The sequence below is a fragment of the Acomys minous genome (assembly GCF_964271855.1).
Source record: "Acomys minous genome assembly, chromosome: 6".
Lineage (NCBI taxonomy): Eukaryota > Metazoa > Chordata > Mammalia > Rodentia > Muridae > Acomys > Acomys minous.
Window position 1 is genome coordinate 126,985,502 of NC_140487.1, and position 21,108 is coordinate 127,006,609.

Below are 21,108 nucleotides of genomic sequence, written 5' to 3' on the forward strand. Positions count from 1 at the left end.
ACTGTTCTCCACGGGGCCTTCTTCACTCCAGCGGGGTGCTATCCACAAGTGGCCTTCCCCTCTGTGGAAGGTGAGTGCTCTGGTCTGAACAGCGGCTAGGAATATGACTGAGCTAAGGGACTCTGCTGCTGGGTTGGCAGGGGCACAGCGTGCCTTCCAGGCAGCGATGGGCAATCGACAACGTAAGTTCAGCGGGAGAACCTGTAGCTCGTGCTCTGCTGAAAGTTTGTAGGGAAGAGAGATCAGGAGGGCGGGTGTTCTCCAGGGCCTAGCTGGGGCGAGCACCAGCTGGAAGTGGACTTCGAGGACCCCAGGCCCGGCCGCTCTGCCTGTCTTTCCTTGGGCTGAAGTTTGTAGGCGGGTACACAATGCAGACCTCTAACAGATCTGCCCTTCCCTCTGCACCCCATCTGTTCACAGCTCACCTCAAGCTTCCCCCAGAAAGAGTTACACGGGGGCCATGGCTCTCAGAAGCACTCCGTGTTGCTAAGCAATGGGCACAGAGTGACGGGAGGGGACCACATGGGTTAAACCTGGGACAGCGAAGGCCTGACCTGGGCACCTGTGGATGGGACTTTGTGGAAGACCTATCTCTGTGGATAGAATCAAGCTAGGACGTTCCGAGATGGGATCTTTCTAGATTATCAGATGACCTCCAAGTCCACAGGAAGTGCATTGACGTTCCGCAAACCAGAATCTTAACCCCTAACACATGTGAATGTGGCCTTGCTACCATGACATCATCAAGGGCAGTCACGGCTGGGTCCCTGGGAAGAAAGGCAGTTCTGGGCAGAAGCACGTGAAAAAGGAAGAAGCATCTGTCCATCCGCTAGGCAAGGAATAACGCGAGGCAACCAGATGTGGGAGAGAAGCAGGAACCGAGTCTCCCTCAGCTTCAGAAGGAACCAGCCCTGCCTACTGCTGGGGGATCACTGCAGGGACACCCCCTTCCCCTGCCTCCAGCCTCCTTGAGACCTGCACGTGACCACTGTGCTCTCAGGACCAATGGGCAGCTGGTCGGAGCCCACATAGTTGAAGCCGCTCATACTGGCGAGGAGCCCGACACTGTGGCTGTACAAGAAGAGCCTCGGTACGGAAGCACGCACAACATCTCTCCGCCTTCGCGGCATCCCTCCCCAGGCAGAGCAGATGGGTGGAGCGGTCCTTGGAGCATGCGGACACTATGCAGACCCTATCCTGTCCCTCCAACCTGCCCTGCCTCTGCCAATAGGACAACGCGCTGTGTCCTGATCTGAGAAGTTGGGCTGCTTATCTGTTTATTGTAGGTGACGCTTCAGGAGAGGAGGTCCAGGGCGCTGTTCGTTACTGAATGAACCATCTCTGGGAGCTGCAGTTGAACTCACCTCAGTGACTTTTTCCCAAGGCTGCCTCATACCACATGACCTAGAGCTCCGTGCACCACAAGCACAATGTGTAAGTCTCCTTGGGGTGTCAGGTACAAGGTTCACCCTAAGCGTGCGTGTGTGGGTAAAGGGAGACGGGCGTGGGGTCTGTAATCAAGGCCACATTCCAAAGGATGCCCAGAGAGCCATGTGTCCACAGAAGATACTGGAAGCTGGGGGACAGAGCCTGGCTGCATGCCAGAAGCAAAGAGCCCTGGGCCTGGCTAGGGAAAAGCACCGGTAACTCTGCCCAGCATACCCTGTTCTGCTGTAGGGTGCCAGTACCCAGCCATCTGCCACCGAAGACTGAAGTTCCACAACAGTGCTGTGGCTTTTAGCTGTGACGTCCTGGGTTGAGCACTGAGCACAGCTCCTCTTGCCCTCCTGGTTGTGTTGTAAGGTTGTGGGTGCCTGTCCCTGCACCCACTCTTCCCATGCCCACTAGTCAGGTACCCAGTAAGCATAGGGGCCCTTTGGGATGTTGGATGGCACCCAGGGCAGGGTGGATGGATGGCAGTGGCTTCTTTATGATCTAATGAAGATGGGCCTCCACCATGCAGGGAACACTGGGAAAACAGTTTGCTGTATAACCTAAGTCCCTCTGAGTCTTGGCATTTGTCTCGGTTGGTGCTCTGTTGCCGTGAGGAGACACCATGACCGTGGCAACTCTTGTAAAGATAAACAATTAACCGGGGCTGGCTCACAGCTGCAGAGGTTTAGGCCGTTGTCATCATGGTGCGAAGCATGGCAGCACGCAGGCTGACGTGGTGCTGGAGAAGGGGCTGAGAGCGCTACACCTGGATCCACAGGCAGCAGAGAGAGACACTGGGCCTGGCTTGAGCATCTGAAACCTCAAAGCCCGCCCCCAGTGACGTATTTCCTCCAACAAGGCCACGCCTCCTAATAGTGCCACCTCACATGGGCCTACGGCGGGGGTGGGGGGTGGGTGGGGGGATGGGGGAGCAGGGGCGCATTTTCATTCAGACCAGCACAGCATTAACACTAAGCAGCCAATGGTGGCGGCTACATGGGTCAGCCGGGCACAGTCACTCACCCAAATGACCCCATCCTGCCGCCCTTGGCTGTGTCCACTCCACACTCACCCACTCACTCAGACCCACTCCCCACCCTGACTTGACGGAGAACAGGACAGAAGGACAGACATGGGACAGGAACCTTGCTGGGTCTGGGGCTGAGGCTCAGGGCCCTGTTCAGGGGTTCATAGATCTGAGGGAGGTGAGAGCCTCCCTGTTCTGAGGTTGCTCTAGGTCCTAACTGCCTGGCAGGGCCTGCTTCACGCTCACCCCAGGTGCTGTCACGATGCACTGCCCGCCTCCTCAGTGTCTGTCTGTGAAGCCGCAGGACCTCCTAAGCATTCAGCTCCCCACCACACGGACCCTCGTCGGCCCCTTCACAGAGTTCTGCCACGTCCACCAGGCCAGCAAGGCAGGCCTCCTAATGAGCCCGCTCACCATGGGACAGACTCCTACACCTGAAACAGTTTCGGATGACCACATCCACCTGTTACAGGTGGGAGATGGCCCCGCCCACGCTGGAATGAGGGCTCTGCAGATGCAGGAACAGCATCAGGGAGTGTTCTGGAATTTCATTCAGTGTGCTTGGCCCCTGGCTCTGGTCAGGCTGGACGCAGGGACACACCACAGTTTTTCTGCTTCCCAAGGGTAAGGGGAAAAGGTGTAAGGGTAAGGCTGCATATGACGCTGACGCCGACGTTAAGGTCATTGGTAGCCTTAGCCAAGGGTTGCAGAGGCCAGGGTGAGGTGACCAGGGGTAAACACCACTGGTGGGGATCTAAGGCTCCTGAGGCACCATGGGAAGGGTGGGGGATGGGAGCAGACACCTGCTGGGGAGTCAGACAGGAAGGGGATCTGCAGCAGTCAGTGTGCCTCCGGGCCTGCTGCATCCTGAGCATCCCAGGGCTGCGCTGAGGGACGTGAGGGTTTGTCATCCTCTGGTATTTAGCAGCCTGAGCCTGGGAAACGGCACCTGGAGTGTTGAGAGAGCGAGTGAGCTGATGACTCAGGGAGGAACAGCTGTCGCCCACACCTCAGACTGAACCGCTGCACAGGTAGTAAGGGGGGAGGGGGGGAGAAAGGGCTTGGGGGTTGGGAGCTGGGCCTTCTGTGAAGATTCAACACCCAGAGGAGGCCACGAGAAGAGGGTGGGGCACTCATGGGGCATCCCTTTGGGGCCATGGCCTTCCTTCACTGCCTTAAAGTCTATTTTAGAGGTGGGGGCCGGGGTAGGGGAGATGGTTTGGTGTTTAAGAGTACCTACTGCTCTTCCAGAGGGCTTGAATTTGGTTTCCAGAACCATGTCAGCAGCTCACAACCACCTGTAACCCCGTCTCCAAGAGGCCCCCGGGGGGCCCTCTGACACTTGCACTCATACACACAGACACATGCATATGATTTTAAATAATAAAAACACCTCTTTAAAATAAGGTGGCTTCTCACAACAGCACCAGGTGCCTGGCTGCTGCTTCTTGTGCGGCCGTTACATGGGGCTTCTGAGTTCAGCTGCCCTGGCTTCTCTCTGAGGCCAAGAGGGACCAGAAGCGTGCTAACTCCATGGGTGGGGAGCAGGGGAGCAGGGCTCTCACCACCACAGTCCGTGCAGTGCAGGAGGCTCGACTCCACTAGTGCATGGACAGAGCTGGCCAGGCCCTCCAGCACGGAAACATTCGAATCTACCCCAGGCTCCCAAATTTGCCACTTTAGCAGCTCATAGCTGTAGAAAGCAGGTCTGCCAACGTAGGTCTGCCAATGCCCTAGCCAGGCCCAACTCCCCCCCCCCCCCCGCCACCCCCCCCTCCACGCCCCGTGTCTGAAAGGCATGCTAAGTCTCTGTGACAGATTTGCTGCACTTCCCGTGTCAGTGGCTGGTGCTATGCCGCGACTGACCTCTGACTGTCCCAGGCCAGAGGCATGCCCGGGAAAGGAGACTCGCCTAAACCATCCTGTGACCAAGAGAGCCAAGCTACAATGTTCCACACGCACTGTAGCCCTTCTCCGACTAGATCCCTTTGCAGGACCCTGGCGCATCCAGGCCTCTCTCCTTTGACACCTGTCTCCAGCACTTGTTTGCTCCTAACTAAAGCAAGCGCAGGCGTCACAGACAGCACACTTTCCCACCTAGGGCCCGCCTTAGCCTGCAGTGGTCGGAGGACGCTAAACTTTATCAGCAAATGGCCAGAGAGTGCTTTCATCTTTCTGGGTATAATGGTCCATGCTGCGACCACTCAATTCTTCAAGTAGGAGTTGAGAACACCCCGGGCTGTCTAACACACAGTCTAGACTCCTAGGGTAGCTGTGAATGCAGCTGAACACAAAGTTATAAACTTACTTAAAACATGAGGTTATTTTGAATTTCGTCATAACGTAACTTAGTTGAGTAACCCTGCACATGGACTTGCGTAGATGCCAATGTGATCCAGAGAATTCAAAAGAATGGAGACCCTGAAGGAAGTGTCTGCGTGACAATAAAACTTTATTTACAGAAGCAAGTCGAGGGCCACATTTACCACAGGGCCTGTACATTTGAGTCTCATGAAGCCTTGAGCTGGGCCTCTTGGGGACTGACTAAGCTTATAAAACAACGAGGCATATCCAAGAACTGTCTCAGACTACACAGAGGCATACTGCAAGTAGGGATCTGTGGCCGAGGAGGAATTCCCCAGCATCTGGAGGCTGGCATTGGGGAAACTTGACCACTTACACCTACCCCGTCAATCCTACACATAGCCATCTTTTTTGTTTGTTTGTTTTGTTTTGTTTTGTTGAGACAAGGTCTCTCTATTTATCCTTGACTGTCCTGGACTCGCTCTGTAAACCAGGCTGGCCTCAAACTCACAGCGATCCGCCTGCCTCTGCCTCCCAAGTGCTGGGATTAAACACGTGTGCTACCACGCCTGGCTCACGTAGCCATCTTAACATGAGTTTGAAAGTGACTCTCCACTGAATGCTGTTCATTGGAAGGCTCTTCCTGGATGTCCCAGGTGTGGTCACCAGGCTGGAACCCAGGTCCATCTTCCTTTTGCACCTGTCCATAGAACACCGGGGTTTTCCCAGAGTCACTGTGCATCACCCCGTGACCTCCGTGACCCCATCATACCCATTTCATGTGCATGAGTGTAAGCGTGACTTGAGTGTGCATGCTTTTGAGTGTGAGTACAAGTGCTTGTAGGCCAGAGCACACGTGCTATCATCAGAGGACAATCCTAAGTGTTGGTCCTTCACTCTTATTTGAGGCAGGGTCTCCTGCTGGCCGCTGCATCCACCACGCTAGCTGTTAGGAGCCTGTTTCCACCTCTCATCCAGGACGTTATAGACACGAGCAACATGCATAGGTTTACACGGGTCCTGGGGATTTGAACTGGGGTCCTCACATTTGTACCATAGCGTTCTGCCCACTGAGCCATCTCCCCAGGCCAACCCCATCGTACTCTGTGATCCTATGCTGTCACAGAAGCTTCTGGGCACCTCTGAGGTCCTGGCCCTGCCCACTCCTAGCATCCCACGGCTGAGATGCCTCATCCGCCCCTGGGAGGTTTTTCTTCTCCTGCCCTGCTCTTTGTTTCCTGGCCTATTGCTTAGCGGACACTCTGTATCACTGCTGCCTCCTCCACTGTTGTCAGGTCCATCCACATAGCGAGCTCAGAGAGAAGCATCTCTGAGGCACCCTTCGCCTTTCCTCCCACAGAGGTGGAGATTTCTCGTTTCTTACGCCTGATGCTTCAGGTGGGAAGATGGTGGGGGGGGTCGCGGGGGTCGCTGCCCTCTGCCTTGACCACACTGCACACAAGTCTGCAGGCTCACAGGAGGATGACAGACAGTTCCCGTGGGCAAGGCCCATGGGATGCAGGCACTTCCTGTGTATTGAGCTTCGGCAGCTTTGCAAGCAGTGCCAGGGCCAGCCCCACCTCCTCCAGGTCCCAGCTTCCTCAAGCCTCATCTTCTCGAGGCCCCATCTCCCAAGAGGATACCCACTCTAGTCCCAGGGCTCTCTGGGGAGCCCACAAAGCCCCCTTGGCCCCATCCTCCTCTCCAGCACAAATGGATTTGGGGTGAAGAAACCCTGCAGAGAAACCCTGACACCCCAAAACCACAGGACCTGGACAGTTCAGCCAGACAAGACCCTTCTTTTCTGAGTATGAATTTAACTCTTAGAACTCCTGGGTGTGATCTCATTTAGACAATGGGCCCCACAGACGCAATGCGGCCAAGTGCCTGGCGGTGCAAGTGTGACAGTTATCGAAGCAGACACAAATCTAAGACAGATGGCCTTACGAGACAGGCAGAAGGGTACTGAAATGCTAGGGAGGTGGGAGTCAGAGCAATACAGCCACAGTCTGAGAACGGCCTGCCGCCGCCGCAGGAGCTCAGAGGTGTGTCAGATCCTCCCTTGGGGCCACCAGCCACAACACGGTCCCCCCTCAGCCAAAGTCAGGCCTCCGGCCTCCAGGGCTTTAAGAAAACACGTCTGGTCCAAGCCAGCAGGCTGTGACGACGGGTCAGGATAGTTCCAACACACACTGGTGCAGAGTGGGTGACAGAGCAGCTGCCTCTGAGCCTTAAGACTGGGCCATGGTGCCGGTTCATGGAACAGACATGAATGCAATGCTCTGTTCATCACATGACTAGCTTTTCATAGGAATGACACGGACATTTCCTTCCCCCTAAAACATGAGTCTGGCATGCAAATCTCGCAAAGCACAGGGCAATGGTGGACCTGTCACCTCAGTGTGAGGGGTCCTGGGGTCTGGAGGACCACCACAGAAGAAGAGGAGCAGAACAGACTTAGATTGTCGACTTTGGGGAACGTAACAAAGGGGGCTGGAAGACACAGCCCTTTGAGCCCCCACACTGAGACACCCAGGAACGTCAAAGGGCATGGTCATGGATGTGTCTAATGTGCCTGGCCACGGGCCACGGTGCTGGTGTCCACACAACTGGCCAAGCACTTTCTCAGAACAACCTTGGAAGAGGAAAGCTCCTTTTTAATTGTGCAAGCAAAGAAGCCACAAGGGCAGTGAGGTCACAAGGTGGAGTCGAGGACACGGAGAGATGCCACCATGGACAGAGGCCCAGCTTGGGCTTCGCCTACATGCTCTCCTCCCACCATGACTGGCCTCCTCTCTTCAACTGGCCCTCCAGCACTTCCCCGGGCAGATATCTGCTCTCTAACCCCCCCCCCCCCCCCGTGACTTACTGTACTTGGCCCTTACTGCTAGAAGAAAATTCTAGAAAGGAACCTTTCTTCCTCCATTCCTGCTGACTACTGCACCCTTACTACAGAATGCAAGGTGTCGGGTTTCGGGACTCACTGATCCACAGCTGAGCAGAGGCCTGCAGCCTCATCTCTGTGTCTGACCATCTGGCACATCCTTCAGGCTGATAGCTGCTGCGACTCGACTCTGGCTGACTCTGCAGAATCTGGCCAACACTGTGACGTGTTGGGGCGGGGTGTTGGGGGCTGGAGCGTCACTGGGAGCTTCCCCGCTGTTAAGGTGGGGGTGACTCACGTCTGCCAGTGAATCTCACTCTATTGGGACAGCCCTTGTGGCTTTGCTATCTGATATCCTTGAGGCAGGACCCTCCTGCTCAAGAGCAAAGGCAGAGCTGATCGGGAGAGGTCTTATAACTGCAAATTGGCAGCTCTAGAACCTTCTCCACAACAGCCAAGCAGCTCAGAAGCAGTTCACTACAGCAGCTGGGTGTGGACTGGGCTTTGGAGGCAGGTGGGTGGAGGTAAGTGAGGAGGAGGAGGAGCAGTGGGACTTCAGAATCACTTTTGCCACCAAGGACTCCAGGTTTGTAGGCGCCTTACCCACTCCAATCATCAAAGCCACCACCCCCACCCCCTCCCATGTCAGCGGTCTCCTCTGACCCCAGCACTTACTGCCAGTGTCACTCATGAAGTTGTAGCTCTGTGACAGCTCTGCTGTCCTTACTCAGGGGTATGTCCTGGCTTGACTCATTTTCCCACATGGGTCTTTAAACATCTTAGAAAGAGCGTAAGAGGCTGGGTAGCCCTGTTCTCTCTGTTCCCACCAGAAACAAAGTCTTTTACATCAGCTAAAAAGAGAGCTGATGGCTTGGTGCATGAACGGTCAAGGAGTCGGAGACTCTAAAGCTAGTCTTCTTACACGCGCGAATAATGGTGCTAAAAATGGCATTCTGTCTGATATCTAAGCTCAGTGCTCTAGGATGGCTCCCCCAGGCACAGATAACAGCCATACACGCAGCCATATGTGTGTTACACAGAGTTGCTTCCAATGCAGCATTATGCGTGCAACGTGAGACGTATTCATCGGGGTACAATCATGAGACTCCCCCAACCCTGCCTAGGCAGCAGCCCCGCCCTCAGAGAGGAAATTCGCTTCTAAGCAGGTCAGTCCCTCACTGCAGGCGGAGGCAGTGCCACAGGTCCCAGCAAGGGAAAGGCTGGGAAAAGCCAGTGTCTGCAGCTCCCAGGTAACCTGGGCTCAGGATGGGCTATGGGCGGGGTCAGCCTTGGAGAGCCTCTCGTTCCAGATGTGCTCTCAGAAGGGGATGAGAGGAGCTGAAGATGTGCTGAGCGCAATAAATCAAGGCCACAGCACACATGAGGGACGTTAAGGAAGCCCCCCACAGAAGGCGTGGAGAGCAGAAATGGCCCACCTCTGAGTGAGCAGAGCTTCTCTCAGCAAAAGCAGAGGGAAGGGTTGTTTCCACAGACTCTGTGGGACCAGTGGGTGGCTGGCCATCCTGCGTCCTCATCTGTGAGTACAACCAAACATGTACAGCATCTTCTGACCCCATAGCGTCCCCATGTTGTGGGCTTTGTTGGCTCAGATAGAGACTCCGGAGACCGCAGGCTGCCATTTAAGGTGTTGCGTAGCTTCTTATACTTTTGTTCTCTGATGCTCTTATCCCAATTAAGCCTCAAAACTTTTTAAGTCCATGACCCATTTGCTTCAGACACCATTAAATTAAGGACATATCCACTTTCCTGGTAGCAAACACCCAGTGACTTAGTTACACGGGGCTCATGGTTCAGATCGCCACAGTGACTCTCTTACCAGTGTTAACTGTTTCTGATTCCCTTCCACGCCAACCCCAGTGTTTAGAGAACACGTTGCTGTCACGGGGCATGATCCCAAGACTGGGTATCCCTCTGCCCAGGCCAGTTGGCCACTGAGTTGCTGAGAAAACAAGAACCCTAACTCTAGTGCTCACAAATGGCACTGAAAGCCTACTGGTAGGCGAGAAACACAAAGCAACTTGGAAAGGCACGAGTGGAGAGTGGATTTCAAAGCTAGAAAATGACAAGGCAAGACCCAAGTGGCACCTAAGCCGCTGCATCTTTCAAGGGGCTGGAATCGTAAGAAGGGATGGGCTGGTGAGGAAGAGCACTGTCTTCTTCCAGGCCTGGCTGCCCTCCTCAGTGCCTCACCTTCTGACAGACCTGAATTTCACAGCTGGAAGAAGGGTCGGATTACCCCCTAGTCCTCTGGGGATCAAGGGGCACAGGCCACAGTGCAGGTCCAGGCCCTAACTGTAGCCAAACTCCCCCCTTCCAGGTATTCTCACAGTGGGCACATCCAGTAGCCACAATCAGTCGGATTTAGCTCCCATGAACTCCTTTGTGAGCTTAAGGCCAAGACTCATGCAAGGACTTCTGGTTTCTTCTGAGAGACTCTGGTTTCTGACTCATGGCCAATGAGAGGGCTGTGGGACAGAGCCGCCCTGCAGGGAGCCCTCTCGCTCAAGCCCAGGCAAACTGGTGGCCCACTTGACTTGTCCCCTCTGCTGCAAGCACTCACGTTAGGCTGCAGCTTGTCACCTCGGTGCTCATGTACCAGGTGACTTTCCATCCTAAGCAGTCCCGCACGAGGGCATCTACAGCTCTGCAGGGAGCATCAAGGTCAAAGACAAAGCCTTCGGACTTCATTAAAGGATTCCTCAAAGCTGGCCACGGCCAGTCAGCACAAGGACAGGAAATGAAGTTATTTGTGTCACCTACATTCCTGCTCCCATCCCATCATCATCATTGCCACTCTCACCAGCACCAGCATCACCACCACCTACCTCCATTACCACTACTGTCCCCATCAAGTCTGTAGCCATTGTCACCTTTACCATCTCCGTAGTCACTACCATCAGTTCCATCACCAATGCCATCACCACCCTCAACTTTATCATCACCCCTGTCACTCACATTCCACCGTTACTACCATTAATCATTGTATCATCATCGTCGCTAACGTTGTCACTGTCACCATCACCACTGCTCACCATCAATACTGCCGTTATTATTGCATCACTACCATCACCAACGTCACCACCCTCTTCAAGATCACAAGAAATACTACTACCACTTCCATTGACATCATCATCGCTTTCACCAGAATGACCAACCCAGCATGACCACAATTACCAGTGTCAACACAATCATCATCACCTCCTCACCACTATCCTTACCACCATTATCATCTCAACATTCTGTCGTCGTCACCATCGTCATCATCATCATCATCATCACCATCATCATCATAATCACCATTATCATCATCACTACCACCATCATATCACCACCATCACCATCATCATCATCACCATCACCACCACCATCATCATCACCACCACTGATACTATCACCGTCACCATCTCTGTCACTTCTATCTTCAACATCATCAGCACCACCATCATCATCCTCATCCTTACAGTAAGAGCACCCAACACAGCTACAAGGTGCCAGACCCTAAGCTCATGAAGGGAACTGTGTACTTTGTCCTCACAGCAATATTATGAGGCAGTTATCTCTCTTGTGTCCATGGAGAGGACAAACATGCTGTCCAAGGACACTTCTCATTTATCTCACCTGTCATCTGACTCCTGAGAGAGGAACTTTCTAGAAGTCCCAGCAGCTACTGCTTTAACCCTAGGCCCTGGGTAATTCCAGAGCTCCCCACTTTGCCGATAGGAATTCCTGGAGCTCGGAAAGACACACAGGGAAATGTAACCTGACCCTTTTCCTAAATTGTTCTACACAGGAGCAACAGAAGCAAATTATGAATTCCCAAGTCAGATGCCAAAAGGTTCCTCCGTGGAGAATGGAACTGACTTCCAAGTGTCAGGGTGTCATCAGCAGGAACTGGGTAAATCTGGGGTAAGATGACCAGACTCTCCAGTCCCTGCTGAGCTTTTCTGCCTCTGAGATGGCCAAAGATGTACTGTGGTTAGGCTAGCTGGGTATAAAAACAGCAGGTCGGCATGGGGACCTCTCTGCAGCCGCTAGACTCTGCTCTCAGCCCTGATTTCGGAACCTCCACAGACCACAGCTACACCACTCCTACGGCCTCAGATTCCATAGGATGTTGCAAGGTGCCCAGGTCTATGTCTCATGGAGGTCGAAGGATCAAAAAGTCAAACCTCCTTCCAAGCATCTCTCCACCCAGGAATCTTACAAAGATAGGAGACTACATGGTCTTCCCTCAGTCATCCAAGAAAATATCCCGTCTTCGGTACCAATAGCCAGCTCTCCCCAGGGTCTAACTTGAATGGCTTCTGCTTAGAGCTAATGCCAGCTGGGACGTAGGGCGTCTGCTCCCGGGAGTCCTTGAAAGTCCTCTCTTCTTTCACTGAGCCTCCATGGTCCAGCCCCCAATAGGGCCAGCTCAGAGGCCTCCCTTCCCTGCAGGCTGGCATCATTGCCAGAATTTACATTTCTCTGCATTCGAAGCAAACACACATATTTTCCCTCTTCTAAATCTGTTTTGCTAAACAAATTAATCTAGCAGCAGATTATATTATGAAGAACCATAAATCTTTTCAGAGATAAGCATCTGTCGGGTTGGATTAGCAACAGCCGATGTACCATGAGTTAATTTGCTGAGCCTCACAGTGCCGTCCCAGGCGTTTAGCGTTCGTAATAGCAGATGTAATTTGGGACAAATGGGGACTTGTTTCCTCATCCGTGTCTATACAGTAAGTGACGTGTTCAAGGGAGGTGACAGTCAGTGAGAGGAGCGCCAAATTCCATTATGATTATGGCTGATGATTCGGTAGAGGTTAAAACAGATGCTAAGGGAGTTGCTTGCAGGCGTCTGAGCTAAACAGCCATTCGCACCCACTCTGTGACCCACTCTTACATGCGGATTCCCCTGGGAGGCTGTGAGGTGCCAATGCAGCCCTAGATCTCCTTCCCAGGAGCTGCCAACCTCAGCCTTGCCCGTGCCTGGTACAAGTCTCCGGCTCTGTTTCCAGAGGCGAGCTACCCATGGTGCTGCAGGGTCAAACCAGTGGGCTCTGCTCTTCAGTAAAGGGCGGAAAGATGTTGGTAGCCAAAGGACAAAGCCTGCTTATCCTGAGAAAGTCCATCCACTGCTAGCTGCTGTCTGCCTGCCCAAGGTCAGATGAGGCACATCCAAGGGGAAAACACACACACACACACATACACACACACACTGGAGCGTCAGCAAGAGATGCTGTTTGTGGAAAGCGTTGCCCATGTGCCTTTTGTGAATTTCCACGTCACCGTGGGCCGCGCTTGTCAACAGAGGCAGATGCTGGGACTTGTGGGAAGGGATCTAGCTGCCAGCTCGCTCTCCCATGACTGCTGGCACGGGGACACAACTCTGGCCTGGGATGTGGCCAGGGCTACTCTTGTGGCAGCCACTAGAGAAATAAGCACGTAAGGAAATGAACAGAGCTGCACAGAAGGAGATGCCTCGAGCCAAGGAGCTGCAACTGTGCACACAGCCCAAGGAGAGGTTTCAGGGCCCGACAGCCAAAGCCCTGCACCTCGTCCCCTCCCGAGCTCCTCCCTGAGGGAAGAGCTGACCACCACATCTGCAGGCCTGACCACTGCATCGGCAGAACTTTAGTCAGCAGCACAGGAAGTTCTTCCCTTTATCTGCCCTTAGTCTTTCCTGCTATTCAAGGTCATTTGCAACCGTGGGAAAACCTCATCTGACAGGGTTTGAGGACTGCAGGTGCAGTCCCTTTAACCGTGGCATGTGATGTGCCCAGGATACTGTCGCCTAGCTACAAACATGTAGCTAGACACTGAAGTTTCTGTGCTCCCTACGGCACCCAATCTCTGCTTTTGGGGTCCACGCTCAGCACTGTTTATACTATGCTCCTGGGCCCATGTCACTGTCACCCTGCTTCAAACCACCCTGCGTCCCAGCTCCCCCCAAGCCAGAGTAGGAAGACAAGAAAGAGGTCTCCTACCTGAGGTCTCCCCCAGGATCCGTGGGGGCTGGATGTCTTTCCCATTGTTGCTGGGACTGGTGGAAGGCTCCGTTGTGCTAACCCCAACAGGGGCCCTTTTCCAGGGATCCAGGGACTGGGTGACCCCCTTAGTCTGCAGTGTCACGGCAGTGGCCGTGCTGGCCGTGGTGGTGGTGGTGGTGGCGGTAGCGGCGGCGGCCACAGTTGTCTTCCGTGTTTGTAAGATGGAGACTGTGGTGGGGCCGAACCCACCAGGGAAAGTGTTGGACTCCAGGGCTTCCTCGTCCCCCGTAGGCCCCCAGGCTATGAATTCTGTCTCTGTCGTGGGCCTGCCACCACGGAAGTCAAAATCATTGAACTCTGCATCGTGCGTGTGCCTCCTGCCCCGCCTCAGGAGGCTGTGATGCTCTGCAGCCCCGGCGGCCACCATGGAGGAGGAGGAGGAGGAGGCAGAGGTGAGGGAAGGGCTAGGACTGGTGGCAGCTGGGGGCTTGGTGAGTCCCCCTCTGGGTCCGAGGGTGGCTACTTGGTCCCTGGGCCTATGGGCCCTCCGAGCACGGGGAGTCGGTGTCTGTATGGGTCCGTGGGCACGTTCTGCCCTGGCAGCGCGTGGGCTCCAGGCTGGCGTCGGTAGCCTCGTTGGGGGCCCGCTTCGCAGACTCCACAGCCGCTGGGGCCTCTGTGGCCGTGACAGGAGCCGGAACTCAGGCCCTGGGCCCAGCGAGTCACAGGGAGGGAAGTCAACTACGAGCTGCAGCATGGCTATCAGTATCCAGGCTTGGCTTCCGAGAGAGCGGCCGGGCCAGCGGATGGACATGGAGCTGGGGAGAGAGAGCAGAGTGGTGAGTGGACAGCCGGGCAGCAGGAAGACTCCACATTTATCCACGCCCCCCCCCCACTGGGTAGGGACCACGTTTGCTTGTAAAAGAGCGTTCATCGGAACCCAGAAAGGACTCCAGAAGCTGTCTGGTGTGTTCAGGCAGTTTGCTGCTCTACAACCTGGAAGGGCAGCGCCTGCTGTGTGCCAGAGATAGGTGCTCCACCTCAAGCACCTCCTGGCTGGTAACCTGAGGCTTTTTTTTTTTTAATGGCAAGGGAGCAAGTAGCCAAAGTCCCCTATGTCCATCTTGCAAAGTGCCCTTGAAGACTTGCCTACAAGGGAGCTGAGACTCCAAGAATACAAAAGGCACAAAAGGTGATGCGAACAAATCCCCCCCCCCCTTATAACTGACTCAGAACCAGGATCCCTGAGGCCTGTAAATGAAAGAGGCCACAGGATCTGGAAGGCTACCTGGGGCAGAAAGAAGGGGGCCGTCCCTAGAGCCCATGGTCTGCCCTGCCGCTCTGGCTTGAGCATACACCTGCTTGCACTCCGCCTGGGCCCAGCCAGGCAAAGCCCCTAGGTCGGCCTTTCCCTGGGTGCCGCTGTGGGGACTGATTGGCACTCAGGAGAGGCTGGAAGCTGCGGTACCAGGCACTTGCTCTGTTGACATTTCCACTCGCCCTGTTTATCTCCGGCGTCGATGCGCTTTGGAAACGTCTCCCCTTCAGCTGGGGCTGGATGGAGAGAAAGGCCAGACTGAGCACAGCCAGGCGGGAGGTGAGACGAGACTGATGCTCAGCCTGCTGGGGGCAGGTGCAACAACTCATCTGAATCCCCCCCCCCCCGCGGGGCAGTCTCCCCCGCCTCCGAGTCTGTGGGCACCTCCACCAGGTGGGCACAAGTCCTCTGTAGACCCACGGATGCTGAAACATCACAGGAGCGCCACAGAGCAGCACGCAGACCCACGCAGCCAGGCGTGGAGGCTGCAGCCCACGCCCCTGCTTCCCCAGGCATAGGTAATTGAGTACTGATTATAGGTGCCACTCAAAGTCAGCTCCAATCAACTGCACATCTGAAAGTCAGAAAGGAGTCTAAAACTTCCCCCCAGAGGCTGCTGGGGGGTGGGGACGGGGGATGAGGGCAGAGGAGTGTCAGACACACAGCACCACAGCCTCCACAGCTGTGCTCACCAGGCTCAGCAACACACCTGTGGGGTTGTTTTTCTTTACAAGGTGTCACACGTGCTTTTTAAAAAGCAACTGCATGTGTCAGGGTGTGCCACTGTCTATGCATATTAAGTCCACATGGACGTGTGCGAGCTGGCAGTGGGCGGAGCACATCCAGGTGGGTGTGCACGAGTGCCGGATGTGACTGCACGTGCGTTGAGAGTAGGAGGGGGTTAATCTGTGTGTGTGTGTGCGCCAGCGTGAGACAGAGCCTGTGTGGGCGTGATGATGTGTCTACGACTATCCCTCTGGGTGTGAGAGCCAGCGTGCAAGAAGGCACCATACATCTATTTGCCTTGTATTTGTGTGTATCCGTGTGCGTTGGTGAGTGTACCTTTAAGCAACATATCTCCACGGGCCACGGCACACAAGTGTGGGTCTCTGTCAGTGCGAGCGTGCAAGCATGTCCTTGTTTGCCCTTCAGTGTGTGTAACCGTGTCTGTTCAGGGGTGCTCACGTTCCTTCTCGGCCTGTGCTGAACCCCACGTGCCTGAAGCTGATACTCTTCCATGCTTGGGAAGAAGCCGGTCCCCGAGAAAGGAATTGGAGTTTGGCTGGGACTAATTAGCAAAGAAGGACTGGGCCCCAAATAAGAAGGCCTGGCTTTTTAATCAGAGTGGAAGTGCTTTGCTGGAAGGAGAGCCAGCTAATTATGCTGGTTCCTCTGCGCTGCTTCCACCTTCGGGTCGTAGCTTCTCTGCGCTCCAGGAGGGACAGGGCTGTCATGGCTGTGAGGAGGGATCTGGGCCAGTGCGAGAGCATCTCCTCAGAGCCGCAGGTGACCCTGTGGGGCTGGGATGCTGGGAGCCCCGGGGTCCTCTCCCTGCCTGTGTATCTGGGCGGGTCCCTGTAGTGAGATGCTCTCTCACTAAGCGCGAGGCCCTACTAGGCTCTGTCAGGCCCGCTGGGCGTCACCCAGCCTTGCCGTGCTTTTCCAGGCACCACACACCAGCCTCTTGTTAAGTCTCTGCTGAACCTTGCCAGGCCCCTTGGGCCCCTGCAGGCCCCACCAGATCCCATTGGTTTCCTCCAGGCTTCTCTAGGGCCCCTGAGCACCCACCCCTCACCCCAGGGCTCATCAGACCCTACCAGATTATACTGGAATACTCTAATGCCCTCCTGGTCTCATCAGATCCCACCAAGTCTTACCATAGGCCCCTGCGCTACACTCACCTCTACCAGACTCCACCCGACCCCACCGAGCCCCACTGAATCCCAGAAGGCCCCACTAGGTCCTCCTTCCAGGCCTCAGAAACACTTGTGCCCTGATCCCAGCTGCCCTTTGAGACCTGTCCAGACGCCCCAGCCTTACCAGGCCCCACACTGGGCCCTTCAAGCTCCCCTAGACCTATCATGGCCTCACCAGGCTCCATCACCTCCCACTAGAACTCAGTAGGTCCAAATTCTGCCAGATGCCAGCAGGCCCTACTAGGTCCCTCTAGATGTTTCCAAGCCCCACTGGGCAGCCTGACTGGGAAAGACTGAGAGCAACCATGCCTGCCGTGAGTACTTGGAGAAATGTCGCCCCAGGAAATTAAATCCACAGTACCTAAGCCTGGACCTGCCTCCCCAGTATAACTTCACACACAGGATATTTCTGTGATTTTTTTCCACCAATCACAGGCTGTAATTGGTTACCATAGAAACCTTCTCATTTCCAAGACACCCAGCTGTTATGCAGAAAACCTAACTGTGGCAGTGGGGCTGGGGAGGCGGATGTCCTGCCCCTCCTCAGCCCAGAGGCTCCCTTTTAAAGGGGTGTGTTTGTTCAGAGGAGAAATAGAAGGCAGTGCAGGGGAGGTGGCTGTCAGCTGGGACCGGGCTTGTCCCACTGGACAGTAGAGATGCTGAGCCCTGCACGAGGCCTGGTCCACAGGGACACACCTGATGCAGTCTAAGGACTCCTGTAACCCCACCAGCATCTCCTCTCCTTGTGCCTCCTGCAGAACCTCGGATGCTCAGCATGGGGGAAGGGGGTGCTCCCCTGCGCTCAGCTACAAAGTGAAACTGTTCCTGGAGAACTCCACCTCAGGAAGGCAGCAAGGCGCCGCCAGCTGTCCGCCATCCACCCAGAGGGCAGAAGGAGGTCTTGCAAACACGGCGGCCTAACCCTTCTATTAGCTCATAGGGGCCAGTGAGCCGCGTGTTCACCCAGGAGGCCACTTAGAGAGGATACCATTTCCTCAAAACTCCAGGACGTCGAGCTGGCCCCTCCAGAACACGTCACCCACACGTCCATCCCCAAGGTGCTCAGAGCGGTAAAGACGGAACACACCAAGCACTGACGATGACAATGGGACCTACGCGCAGGTGGTGGGCCTGAACTGGCTTGGCTACTGTAGAAGACGGTTTGGTGATTCCCTGAGAAAACCAGAGCTACCCCCGATGTGGCAATGGCGGTGTTTAACGTACATACATGTGTGCTCATGTGTGTACAGCAGCCAAGAGTGCAAACACCCCCGCCCGGCAAGCATCCCCCAAGAGACAAGAAACAGAGTAGCACTCGACCCTCAAAATGTAGGAAGGGCCGTCCATGCCACCTCATCAGGAGCCAGGAGGAGAGCCATACACAGATAGAGGACTCGGGGCAGACACTGCAGGGAGACTGGTGGCAGCTAAGGAAACAGGAGAAGGGAGCTTTGGAGTGACTGCCTACTGGAGGGGTTCCTTGTGGGGGGTAATGGAATGTTCTGGGATCACTGCAGCAGTGGCCGCACATACTACAGATACACAAAAGCCACCGGACCATGCATTCAAAAGAGTGAACTTAACAGCATGAATATTACACCTCAGTAACCACTAAAAGGGGCCTGGACCCGGAAGGGAGTAAGTGTATTAAGGTCTGGGGTTGGGATTCTCTGTGACCATCTAATCCTGGACCCTGGCTACAAACAAGGGCCATAGGGAAGGTGTGTGAGTGCTGCGGAGGCTGTATACAATTGGTGCCCTGTGGAGGCTGTATACAGTCGGCATCACGGGAATGCCTAGGACTTAGGGTCCCCTCCTTGCTTGAACACAGACACCTACACCCACCCTTTCGAGGATAAGCCTCATGATAGTCACCTCTTGGTTGGCGTCTCCAAGGACACTGTGCAGAAAGAAAAACAGACCCCGCACACCGTGTGTGCTCGCTTGCCTCCTCCGCCGGCCTTTATTTTCTAGTTTGCAGCTCCTTGCGCTTCTCTTCCTTTTAAAGTTTTTATTGAAATCACTTTCCCCCAAGAACGGTTTAATAAAATTCAGTGGATTGAGCTTCAATTCTCTCCCTTCTGTACAGTTCCTCCAAGGAAGAAAATCACTGTCAATTAAGGGAGACAGAGACGTCTTTTCACCCACAGTCACATCCTCCCTGGGGGCCCAAATGTGGCAGCACGTGCTCCCGGAAACAGCAGTTCCTCCTCTCGGTGGTGGTGGGGCACACAGCCGAGGGGAGTTGGAAGGGTGGCACCCTGGTATTGTGTGGTCAGGGCCACCTCAGAAACCTCAGGTAGTATAAGGTGGCGGAGCTGCCAAGACATGGCGGTCCTTGCTTCCACTTCAGGGCCCATCGCAGGAGCTGCACCTGCTGTGCTACGCCAGCTCTTCACCATGTTAGAAGTTAGTCAGAGCGCAGGCTGGTTGATTCTTCTCCCCGAGGCCCTGTTTTCTCACCACCAGCACAAAAACAGCAAAACTGTGGAATGTGAGGCCTCCTTCCCTTCGAAGGAGACCCAAGCTTCCTTGACCAGTAATGCCTCCACAAGCCTGAGACAAGTGCCTGGAGACATGTTGTCTGGTCTGCTTTGTGTAAACCCTCCCTCTCCGTGTGTGATCAGGATGTCCCTTCGCTGGGGGCTCACCTGGGCCGGGGGGAGGGGGGCGGCGGCAGAACCCTGATCCCACACCCAGATACTTGCTGGCTGCTCCCCACCTCTGTGAACTTGCCGAGAACTGTTCACCTCAGAATACTTTCAGTTTTACACAGAAGTTGCAAGGGAACAGTGCGTCCCAGGGGCTCTCCTCCCGGTTTCTCCTGATATGACACACGACACATGACACACGACACACCACAGGCTCCCCCTCTCACAACCTCACGGCTGCGGCTCCGAGCTCCATTGCAGTCTCGCCAGACCCCGCCTGATGTTGCCTGCAGCCTCTGACATCCTCTGTCTACTTTTTAACTGCTGCTTTTCTGTTTTGGACTCTGATGAGCTTGATCTATAGGGTAATGGGACTCGTTGCAGATGTCCTTCAGTTGGGCTCTGATAATTGGGGGCACTGGGATTGTAATTTTGGAAAGCAGGGCCACCCAGGCCTGAAGCATTGTTCTTATCTCATTAACACCCTGGCAAGAGTGAAGACCGTCTCAGAGGGTGGCCTGTGCCTCCTTGGTATTGCAACTTACTACCTATATGAGCACGGGCAATTTACAGACTGCCCTGTGCCTCAGTTTCCCTACATACAAAGCAGAGTAAAACTCAGGAAGCTCTTTGCAAGGTACACTGGGGGTTAGTGTGGCGAGTGCTGTCGGCCACGGTCTTTGTAGGTACTCTGAGGCTCTATGCTTTCTTGATTGCATGAAACCAAGCAAGCCCAGGCCCCTGCTCCCTGCTGGGAGCACATGATGACTCTGGGGCCAGGGAGATGTGGCTCCACAGCCTTCACAGGTGCTTGAAGGAGACTGAAGGGTAGCAACATGCTGGCGTTCTGGTTGCCTGGGCAACATGCCCGCAAGCATTCCGGAGGAGTGAAGTGGTGACAAGCTGCGTGTGGGCAGGACAGTGGGTGGCAATGTTCTCAGTTCTCAGTCCCAGCAGTGGGGAGCCTCCTTCTGTGTCAATGGCTGATCCCCTTACAGAAACCCCCCAGTGAGACACAGGAACTGCCCCCTCTCTGTAGCGCCTGTAGCTCCGCCGGACCCCTTAGCTCAGCTGCTGCCACCATATCCCCTGTCACATCTGCGTCTCCCAGAGTCGGAAATGGCTCATCTGCCTGCTGCCTTGCCACATGCCTTGAGCCTTCCTCTGCAGAGAGGGACAAAGGTCCAAATGAGGCCTCCCAGAAGGAACCGATGCACCACCGGGGTTAAGCCCCGTGCCCTCTCCATCTGCCTGTGGGTACAGGGCAGACTTGACACAGCCAGGCACAGATACACAGATTAGGCCTGCAGTCCAACAACCATGTCTCCAGTAATCTCATAGCGCCAAGGAGCAGGAACCACTCTTCATGTTGCCATGGGGGAGTTGCCGGCCCTAAAAAGCCCTCTTGGGCATCTTCCCGAGGTTGGCATGTCAGAAATCTCCCATGATCACCTGAGGGCCTCACTTTAATTCTATTTAAAAGATACAGCCTGGGGGTGGGGGTGGGAAGATGGTGTCAGGAGAGAGCGCCGGATGCTGGTGATGGGGTAGACCCTCCAGCAGAGCGTGGGTCTGGGC

General features: G+C 55.0%; 1 protein-coding gene across 2 annotated transcripts in view; it reads right to left on the reverse strand.

Annotated features, from left to right (window-relative positions):
• Positions 1 to 21,108, reverse strand: part of AJAP1 (adherens junctions associated protein 1) — a 118,806-nt gene that overhangs the window by 49,057 nt on the left and 48,641 nt on the right. For both annotated transcript variants that reach the window (XM_084786535.1, XM_084786534.1), the window contains exon 2: positions 13,643 to 14,463. In XM_084786535.1, the coding sequence (XP_084642661.1) occupies positions 13,643 to 14,459 (817 nt within the window). In that variant the 5' untranslated portion in view covers positions 14,460 to 14,463. The remainder of the gene's footprint in view (positions 1 to 13,642; positions 14,464 to 21,108) is intronic.